The sequence below is a fragment of the Mercenaria mercenaria genome, chromosome 8 (genome assembly GCF_021730395.1).
Source record: "Mercenaria mercenaria strain notata chromosome 8, MADL_Memer_1, whole genome shotgun sequence".
Lineage (NCBI taxonomy): Eukaryota > Metazoa > Mollusca > Bivalvia > Venerida > Veneridae > Mercenaria > Mercenaria mercenaria.
The window spans coordinates 743,203-754,233 of record NC_069368.1 but is presented as its reverse complement, the minus strand read 5'-3'; the positions used below and the strand labels follow the sequence as shown (position 1 = coordinate 754,233).

The window sequence follows — 11,031 nt, the reverse complement described above, 5'->3', positions numbered from 1 at the left end:
TAGAGCATCAGTAAGTTGATTTCTAACATTACTGGCCATGTTTAAGGCATAAAAAGTGTAGTTTTACAATTTTTTATTAAAAAGTTGAAAAAAAAAATTCTCCAAGGCCATAAAAACATTTAGGATCAGGCCAAAAATTTAGGGTAGGTCGGGAAACGAACAATATTTTTTTACGCCTAATCATGTGTTTTAACTGCGTACGCAAATGTGTGAAATCTTGCCCTGTAACACGCGTCTATGTTTGTTTTATGTCAATAAAAAATAAGATATTTTGGTTAAACTCTACTGTTTGTAGAAACTGTAAATCAGTCACTTTTGTGTAGATAACATATACAAGCCAACTAAATACGATGGAGGCCTCTGATTTGTATGAATAAATTGGCAGCTTCAGCGTTTTTAATAAAGTAAAAGGCAATGTTTCATTTGAAATAAAGTGTTTCCTCAAAGGCGGAAACAAGATGTGAGAATTAAGACTTCTCAAGAGGATTTGATACTCTGGTTTATGTTGACTGCATGTTTAATATATCAGCAGAAACTACAAAAAGCATTTCATGTCAGATTGGATATTTATTGTTTTAAATCATTTGTGAATATACGGTTCTTCAGGACATGTACATTTTTGCGTCGGACCATGTTTTGTTTGTTAAATAGTTTTGTCACTGTTCCTTTATTGTCAGATAACAGATAGTCAACATAAATAGATTCAAGATATGTTTAAAGGTTCGATACTTTCGAAACATATACCATTCAAATTCTGCACATATTCACTTAAGAATTGTATAATTACTTGATGAAATACTACTTAAATGTGAAGCTGCTTGTATTGCTGATGTAAGGCATTGCAACTGACAGACACCTTAGTGTATGTTCATCTGAGTCTCTTGTATTTCAATAAACCAATTTATATACTTTTGAACTACAAATATTAAAATATCAAAGTACTCGTATATCTTACATTATCATTATTTTAGTTGCTATATGACTCTAAGAGATAAAAATTTCTTTGTATATAATAAAATCTGATAGGGCTCCCTTTCGAAGTACAGAACACAACCAAGAAAAATAATAAAATACTCGTTTTGATTGAGTCTGTTCATGAGGAGTAGTAAAATATGCAACACCCCGCACGCCCCCTAGCACCCCGCACGCCTCCTAGCCCCCCTAGCACTGGCTTAAGCGGAACTCTATTACAGTATAATTGAGTGTACTCAATGATCACAACGGACCAAAAAATATATGTGATAGTATGTATCACTGAACACATCCATGTGAAATGTAATTCCAGATACGTTACTTACGGTACGCGCTTTGCTTGAAATACAAGGTTATGATTAATTTTGACTGAAGGGAACTGTTTGAAGAAAAAAACGATTTCCCACACACTTTAAGAGAGAGCATCGAATTATTCAGTGCTTTGACGGTGACTGATAGAACCTTCTCAAGAATGACACTTTGATTGAAATGCCTGATTGATTAACTGCATTAAGCAAATACTTTATCTTGGCAAATATATGGTACATTAACATCAGTAATTAAATTCGTATCTCTAGCAAAACCAAGGCTCATATTCATCAACGTAAAGACATAGACTGTAAGGTAGTGGACACGTAATGACACTCGGGAATTTCCGTGTGATTTCGTATTCTCATTAAATGTAAATGTAGCACAACGCATGGAAGACTTGCCGTAAAAGTCGGAAGTACAGTATCTTTATAGAACCTCACTTTTTTCTACAACTATTTTACATGAACGTTCTATCATAAATCAGCGAAATAAAAAGAAAATCGGGGGTTGAATAGTCCCTTGTGAAATGCCAGTCAGTGGTGGTCTGCTGCCTTAAAATGGCACATATTTGTTATTGTCCGTACAATAAAACCCTCCTTTCGGTTTCGATCTGCAAAACTCGCCACCATAAAAACCGTCTCATTTCATGCAGAATATGTTCTAGCAGTGACTAAGTGTGATTAAAGCATCCGTTCTACTCGAATTTGCGTAAAAAGGGGGGAATAGGATCTATTTATTTTGGACTTCTTCCGACTACACCACGGAAGCACATTTTTGACCGAATTACTGACTTTATTCCTTTCTCGATTTACAAATGTTTAGACTATGAGCACAATTATTTCGGAGAACCAGCAAATCAGTCAATGTTTCAGACTAATAACATACAACTAATAATATACAGTTTAATTACCAATTGGCTCGAACTGTTATTATCTATTCTGGACTGGACTTTTTGTTAAAATTTCCTTAGACGATGTATTTGAATCTCCTTGTACATGTCTGCCAAAGGGACGTAAGGGAAATAGTAATTCATAAATTTAGGTAAATTTAAGGTATGAAGGGAACATTTGTTTCAGTAACGTTATTTTTAGACCTCTTCCACATTGTTAGCCAGCAGACTGCATTATACTGAATATAGATTTATGAAGGTAAAGTAAAGTTTCTTGTTTAAGTGGGTAGTCGACGAAAGTTCCCGCCTGGGATGGATGGAACAACTTATTTTCAGCCGAGCCCACGGCAGGCGTCGTATTTACCTCCCCACATTCAGTCTAGGCCGAAACTGCTGGAAATAGCACCAATTTAAGCAAATCACCCAGCACTGAACTCTAGTCGGGATATCAGCCGCGACCATGAAATGAGCCCGGACCGCTGTCGTTGTAGTCTAACCTGATAACCACTGCGCCACTGACTCCCTAAAGTAATAAATATAGAATATAAAAGAGCTAGATGACCCTTTTTATTACTCCAAACATGTTACAAAATATTATGATTATAGAATGTTCTTTAATTTACATGACATATTGATTCGATGTTGACAACATTTATAATCTATTCTATATGTTTATATTTAATTCATAATCATAGAACTTAAATTTTAATTTTGGCCCACTGAATTTACATGATAATAAGGTCAATAAGAAGGGAAAAAGCGATCTATTAAAAGTTATTTCAAGATATAATGTTTAGGCACATATGGCTTAGGGAAGATGATAAGAGAAGAATTTACATTCAAGGTTGTAATGAAATGGGACATTATTTTTCTTTCTTCCATGAGAAGTGTGGTTATTATATTACTTTAAACATTTAGAATAGCAAACAATTTCTTATGTACGGGATGTACATGGTACGCTTTACTGAAATTTTCGAGAAAAATGTTCCGAAACACAAAACGTTCATAAAGCAATAAAACAAGGGCTTCTAAAGTATAAATATTATAAACGAAAAATTAAAGATAATCTACATAAATGGAACATAAGTAATTCTAAATATGTCAAATGTTTGGTACAAGCGGTTTTAGTTATTGTTGATCTATAAACCCAATGAAAGATGCATTTTTTCCAGGTCTTGCCATACTGTTTCCACATTTTTAATTAGATTCTGTCCAAATTTTTCTAGAATTACTGTATCCTTTATCCTTTCCTGCTTATCCGCATAATTTTCCCAGTTCCTATAATGATACAGCAAACCTATTTCCGTAGGTACTTTAATAACCCGTGCTTTTGGAATCTCATGTATAAGAGTATAATGAACACGAGATGGTCGAGCAAAATACTTTGAGCGGTCAAAAGCATTATATATCTTTTTCTCATGTTCGAAGTGTTTCAAAGTAATCAGTCCGAACTTTTTGGCTTTTACTTTCTCTTTAAATTCTATATTTTCATTTGTCCATTCTTTCCTAAAGAAAGTATTTCTAAAAATATACCCATCCGCCAACTGGTCTAGTTGTGAGATCATTTGAGTCCAGTTTGAAATAGTGCTCGATTGTGGAATAATATATTCGTCTAAGTCAATGTTCGTTATAAATTCGGAAGTCTGTTTGTTTCTAAACAAACAGTCATTAAGTGCGGCGGTTTGACCAAAATAATGTATGTGATGTGTGACCGGAAACGGTAGTCGCCATTGTATAACATCTGCTATGCCTCGTTTTGAATAGTAACGAATAATCTGATCAATATCTGCAGCAATTGAGTAATTATATATCACAAATTTTTCAACACCGAGTATCCGGTTTAATTCGATCCATTCAACAAATTCTTGTGCATGCCTGTAACTGTAAACTGGCGCCAAACAAACTGTAAAACGTCTTTCATAGGTAGGAATTTCCGAAGCATTGTTCACAGGTAGGATATTATAAGCATTTTGACAAGATTGTGTCACAAGTGAAACGTGGGTAGGAAACTCAGTAACATTTAGTTGACATTCAAATGTTGTTGCCGTGTACCTGTAAGGAAGATGTAAATTTTGAATATGAGAACAAGAATATCATTGTTTTCATCTGTTCTGTAAGAAGGCCTATCTTGATTCATATTAAGGAACACAACAATCAAATGTCGTCTAAAGGATGAGCAGTTAAATGTTATTATACACCAGAAATTAAGCACAACGTAAATGTCAGTAATTAAGAATATCCGTGCATGAACCTAACAGCTAAAGATTCTCAACTATATATTGGAATATTGGAATCTCTGCAACCAAATGGATTAAAGATGACGTAAGAAATAAATTTTGTCCATGTAAAAAGTCGTAGGTTATTTGTCCTTCACCATTTATCATGTTAGGTTGTATTAATTCTAGCTGGAATACATTAAAAAAATAAACACCGGTTGCTTTAAATGACAACCATAAATAACTGACATTCTGTGGAAGTACATACGTTAAAAATCGTCTTAAAACCGGACAAGGCCAAACAAAAGAACATAATTATTGAACACAGGGCTAAAACCGGTGAAAATAGGAAAATAATATGCTAATATTGTATGTTTGAATATTTTTATCTCTATCAAAAAGTCTTTTATCTGATTAATTGAAATAACTTGGTTAATATGTTTTCATTATCGTTTATATTTCTCTGTAAATTACACCATACTAATAGGTTTAATAGAGTCATATTACGGTAAAGGTCCGGCAGGGTCATTCGGTGTTCCAACTTTAGCTTCGGTTTCCCACATTTTCGTATCACCTTCGTTTTCTTCCTTTGACCAGAGCTGACAAATGACGGCAACATTAAACATAGGTTTGGCGCCAATTATAAATACCTTCCTTGCCGTTTGAACATAGTATGCAGATACCACATACATTGTCTTTTGTTTGTCAATCGGCTGCCAGGAAACATCTGTGGTAAAAGTTTCTCTGAGAAGTTTTCCTTTGCATACTCCATTAACTACAGAATTATTCATCAATGTACTGTCTGATACGGTAACTGAGGTGTTAACAAATGATGTTAATGCAAAATTAATACTATCTTTTCTCGTTTGTAAGTACAAAATTGATAAAATTAGAATAGGTAAGCACACTATTACAATTATTTTAAATTTTGTTGATCGGATCAGTTTAGATAACATTATGATCACTTGAAGGAGAAAAAAACGTCAGTTTGATTTCTTTGCAAATTCAAATATTTATAAAAGTTCGTCATATGTCCTGCTTTTTATAATATCAAACACAAACTGTGTCCTTATCCGATCAAGAACAGAACAAACAAGGTTAATATATTTTCACAGTATTTAAGAAGTAAATGCAGTTATTAACCTTAACACAAATCGTACGCTTTATCATTCAGGGCAAATACATTATTTTCTTATCTTATCTGCATGTTAAGGTAACTCAATCGACAACCAACCGCGTCGTGTTAAGGGGTTTTAAATCGATAACGCGTTATCATATTTGCATTGCTATGTGAAGTTATATTATATATTTGATCAAGTGAAGTAATATATTATATCTTATCAATAAGTCCGGTTTCCTAAAACCATTTCATTTTTTGACTTCAGTGAATCTAGTCAAACCTATTCAGTACGGCATCTATGACGAATCTGAATGTACAGTTACAACCTTGACGAAACGGGACTTCGATAGAATTCTAGGCTATCTATATTGTATCATAAGTATTAAGAACTCTTTGAAAAGCAATAACATTAGATTAGCACAATATATTGATCTGAGCTATTTCTTTTTCAGCCCCTGTAATGTAACAATCTACAAAAGCGCCTTTCACGCTTCCGTAGAATCAACATTTGTAGTTGAAATGTCAATATCAGCAGGCAGCTCTAAAGTACCAGAAACATCTCAGAACTGAAGTAATTGTTGACACTTTAGACAACATGAAAAAGGCCTAAAACAATTTTACTAGGTTCGAAAACTCTCCATATACCTTTGTTCGACTACGGCCTCTGTGGGAGTTTTGTTTCTTCCGTGTTCCGATGTTACTCGAAGATAAAATGATGACATTATCGTGCTCAATCCCAGTTATTTTTAAATCGTAAGAAAGAGCTAAAATAGACGCCTAGTTAGCGAAAAGAAATGCACGCCATGCTCATACTTTTACACAGGGTGATCCCTGCGCGTGAACCCTGTTTGTTTTGCCATAAGATCCCTATATTTCTTTGGAGGATCAGCAGACTTTCATATCAGTCTAGGCAATAAATAAGTGGTCGATAAAACGAATCACATATAAAGCTTGTAAGTGTGTTTATACTAATTTGTTTTTGTTCGACTGTGAAGCATATATGTTGTATAGAAAATAATAGTTCTACAACTTATATAAATCAATCTCGACACCTCATTCCTGGTGGAATCCATCGCCAATAGGACTTGTTAGTGACCCTCCTCGGAAAGTGCTAGTTTGCCCAATTATTGATCATGTCAACCATTAAAAATACGACTTTCGTTTTTTTTTAAGTTTAGCCCGAGTACTTTCGTTTTCATTACGTCCGAGAAAAGTTGAAGGTCACCAGGTCATCCTTTGTTATTAAAAACATACGTATGCCTTGCGAGAGTATATGCCACATGTACCCGTCCTCCTAAGAGATGCCAATGTGCTATTGCCCTTTTTGTACCAGTACTTAATAAGCTGCATATGACACACTGTCAATTATCTAATCTTATTAGGTTTAACAATAAAATAAAAAAGTACAAAACCACAGGTAGCCCAAAACGACATAAATGAAAATGCTGCAGGCTCGGTTTGATTGAGCCTGTTCACGGACGGTAGTGGAAATGCAAACTACCGTCCACTCCCTCTAGCCCCGGGTTAAGCAGAACTCAAAGTCATGTTTGGATTCGTTTCACCCCCTCAACACACCAAGGCATATATTGGTAACACTCGTAAGCGTGTAATTTAGACAACAAATTCCTGACATATTACATTTGCTAATGGGATTTAATTGCATATCAAAGAGTAAAAATACGTTACTCTAAGAGGGTCTCGTAAAGTGATATTCAATAACTGACAAACAAACAAAAAATGATTCTGTCGGATAAAAAATGAATTAGTATAAGTTTTCTATGAAAGCTGGTTTTCAGATCCTTTGCACTATTTTGACTGTAAACTTAGCTGTATGTATATGTTTTATGCGCATGTTATATCAATAAGATACTGTTTAAACTAAATTGTAAGACTGATTTACGGAAACCAGAGTTGTACAATGATCGTGTTTTACAACACGGCCAAAGATTCAATAAGTAAGATGGTAACTTGTTTTGAAGAAATTGTTGAGATACAAGGAAGGAAAGTGGCCTTCACTTCTAGAGTCCATTATATGGTGGAGTAACACGTAATTCCGATATAAATACCAACAGGAAGTTGTATGTTTAAGCTTAATGTTTGCTGCAACTCTCTATATTTAATAGTCATATTTATTGGATTGGTTAAAGATTAGATTAGCGGAACCCGTAAGAGACAATGAGACATAAGCTTTCTGGGTAGAAAGATAAGTTTTACTTTCAAAATCAAGCAATAAATGTTTTCTGTGAAATTTTGAATAGTTTACAAGTGTCTGACTGAATGCACTATTTTATTGTCACTTTAGAATAGTAGGTGTCAGTCAGCAATTGGCCTCTATATGCCATTTAACAAAGGAGCTAGTTGTGTTTTAAGAGACATAGTAAAAACGTTGACCGGTTAAGACTATATAAAATTACTATTTTTGGTGTCTGACCTGTTAACTTATTAAATGAATCACAATTCAAAAGTCATCTCTCAAATTTGGGGTATGTGACAGAGTCAATTCTTATAATGGAAGCCTATAGAAAAAAGAACCTGAGCTAAAATATCTATATGCCGGGATTTGCCTGATAGATTTAATTGAGCTGCTTTTTAAAAACAAATAATTATACATATTTAACATTTTAGATTTCGCAATGTACAGGTATATTTTAAGGTATACGCTTGATAGTAAGAAAATTATTGAATTCTAAATTTTGACTTATGAATTGCTTAGTGTTATTAAGTATAAAATCATAATAAAGTATCCACAAGTATGAAACGACAGTCTCTATCACAAACTTATTCAGCTTGCTAAGCCAAATTTTATAAATGAACCGTTTACATAAATATTATAAAATATTTCATTCTGGATCTCGTTTTTGCCATAATATATAAAATAATCTCGTAAATTTTACTCAAAAAACTAATTAGTTAAAACATATCAGTTTATTTTCGATTTCTTAAAGATACTATATCTGACAAAGATACGAGTAAGTGGATTAGCTATTAAACTATACTAACATGGCGATATATATTTTATTTGACATTCGTTTACTGGCATGGGAGGCAACGTAAATACTATGCTATCTATTTTCAGATTATATACCTGTTTTTATTTGAAAATTTAAGATAAAATCGTTTAAAAATTTAATTCATCTATTTACAAAGGAAATACTAAAATTTTGAACTTGCTTTCGTAACAAAAAAAAATAGTTCAAATATTTGTGGGTGACTAAGGTTAACTGATGTCTGGTGTAGAGAAAAGCAAACTTTTGTCGAAGCTTTCTTCTCTGCTTCTGATTAGTCCTCTTACTTATTTAGCATTAGAAAAAAAACTTAATTGAAACAAACAGACTTCAGACCTGAGAAAGAAAATCACTTGAGATTTAATCTGACGTCTGCGTTGGCATTTGTTTCAAAATCGTCCGATATTCATTTCAATGTTCGTTATTGCAATAACCGATGTTATCTTAAAACAACGGGAGCTTGTTGAAAATGCGGCAGTCACTAATAGAGTAGATAACAGCCGTTGAAAAGGGGTTTAGAAAGGAAATGCAAGGAACTACCAAGACTTTTGTAGACACTTCAAATAAATTAAAAGCAATATCTCGAAGTGAAATTGATAAATAGCTATTATATTATAAGATGACATACAGATTTTCAGATTATATTTACTTCACAACAGCGGGTGTTAAGTGCTATATGGCAGCCGTAAAAAGTCGCCCCGACTTCATCTCAGTGTTATGTTTTCTGGTCCTTCGGGATCATTGATTTCAACTCATTTAGATTTGAAGATTGGATACTCTAGACTCAATCAAACAAAGTCTGCAATTTTCACTGTTTGCCTTGTTCTCGGTGATTCCGAGGGATCTACTTTTCAGATTTTATATACATAAGCGCTTCAATAGAACAATACTATACTGCGCAACTCCGGCAGAAAACTAAAGATTCCATCTTTTATTGTTAATGAGGAACTTAAAGCCACCTAGGCTACTGAAACAGTGCCGAAAGAAGGGTAAGAAAAACAGGGATAGAAGTAAAGACCGATCGAAAAATGCGAATACACATGACTGTAGAAGAAGATTTTGCTGAGGTTAGGTACCCACCATATTTTTGGCAACTGGCCGTCCCTGTGCGGTGCCCCACTGTGTTGTTTATTCCTGTGCGTGCGTGCGTGCGTGCGTCCATGCATGCGACTGTCCGTGCGTGCGTGCTTGAGAGAGAGAGAGAGAATGAGTGAGTGTTTGCGCTGCTGTAGTTTGCGGTGTAGAAAGCATGGCTTTCCCTTGGCTTTCCCTGTTGAATATTCATCCTTGCTTAGTTCCACTTCCCAAAACAACCTCGCCATTTTTCTACCCTTTTACCCATTTTTGTATGTTGCATAAAATTAAAATGTAGTTGTTGTTGAATTTCTGAAGCAAAGCATCTGCTCTATTTTCTGCTACAGTTTATTTTTGTTGCCGGCCTACTTTTCGTTGCATGGCTTTCCGGCTGTATTTTGGGTGATCTGTGCTTCCGGGAAATCCACCCTTACTTTGTTATGTTTATAGACTCAGTTACCTTGTTTGAACAACTACCCTAAGAGGAATGGATAGTGAGGTTCTGAAATATCTAATTAAAAGTATGCTACAACAATAATTTCATACGGAAATCCGTTAGGATTTGGGGGAAAATAAGGCGACATCTAGAATATGGCAAGCCATCGGATAAGGATTCTAATAGGACATTGTGCCTACCCAGCAATCTGACTGAGAGTCCAAAGTGCAAGTTCAATAGAAAACGTATTGCTCTCCTCAGGCACGATGTTATTACATAGGACAAACTGATGACGGCAAAACAAGATTTAATTAAAAAAAAAATAAGAAAAATATTGCGACCAGCATGGATGTAGTGGAATGAAATAACACCTAGGAAGGAAAAAGTTAGGAATTCTTTAATTTCGTAAAGGCTGGGGACTCAGTTTACAAGAGTCCAAGATCTACTGAATCTGGATGCCATTTAGAAATACTGGAACATAAAAGTGGACATCAGGAGAAGGATTATGTTTCCGCCAGACAGTAACAATGTTGCCATCAAAGTACAAAAGACAAATTGTCCTTCAGGAAGTTGCGGTCATGTGGGTGGAGATAAATGAGGAAGTATTTGAGAGTAAGAAAGTTAAATACAATCCGCTGGTCAAAAACTGCCAGCAGAGGTGATGGGGAATGCGGATCTTGCCAACTGAAGTCGGCTGCTGAGTATTTTTAAGAGTGCTACATTTTTTGGCATTTCATGACTAAGTAAAAAGATATTCGCGAGACTCATATTTATCATGGCAAATCGTTGTTTAATGCAAATAAACGTCAGACAAACGAAATTTCCATCTGATGTTGGACTTAATATGCAGTTGTATGTAGCTTTACAGAAAATGGAGAATAAAGTTGATGCATGTTGCATTCTTTTTAACATTTCAAGGACAAGTCTCACTCACTGTTAGTGAAAACAGAGCAGTCCTTAAGGAATTGTATCTTAGTCTTTTAGGATAATGATGACAACTCAATATA

At 34.5% G+C, this 11,031-nt stretch overlaps 1 protein-coding gene across 1 annotated transcript; it reads right to left on the bottom strand.

The window, feature by feature from the left end:
- Positions 1-2,701: 2,701 nt before the first annotated feature.
- On the bottom strand, positions 2,702-5,543 carry LOC123565900 (uncharacterized). The gene is made up of 2 exons (XM_045359666.2): positions 4,897-5,543; positions 2,702-4,225 (listed from the first exon to the last, which is right to left on the bottom strand). Exons 1-2 carry the CDS (start codon positions 5,343-5,345, stop codon positions 3,313-3,315), a joined length of 1,362 nt encoding a protein of 453 aa, XP_045215601.2. The 5' UTR covers positions 5,346-5,543; the 3' UTR covers positions 2,702-3,312.
- Between the last annotated feature and the right edge of the window lie 5,488 nt (positions 5,544-11,031).

Bases quoted from the DNA above. Each gene is read 5' to 3' on its own strand.
- LOC123565900 (XM_045359666.2), bottom strand. From the start codon at position 5,345: ATGTTATCTAAACTGATCCGATCAACAAAATTTAAAATAATTGTAATA. The intron at 4,226-4,896 runs GTAATATGACTC...TCTTCCTTACAG, and splicing joins GACCCTGCCGGACCTTTACC to GTACACGGCAACAACATTTG.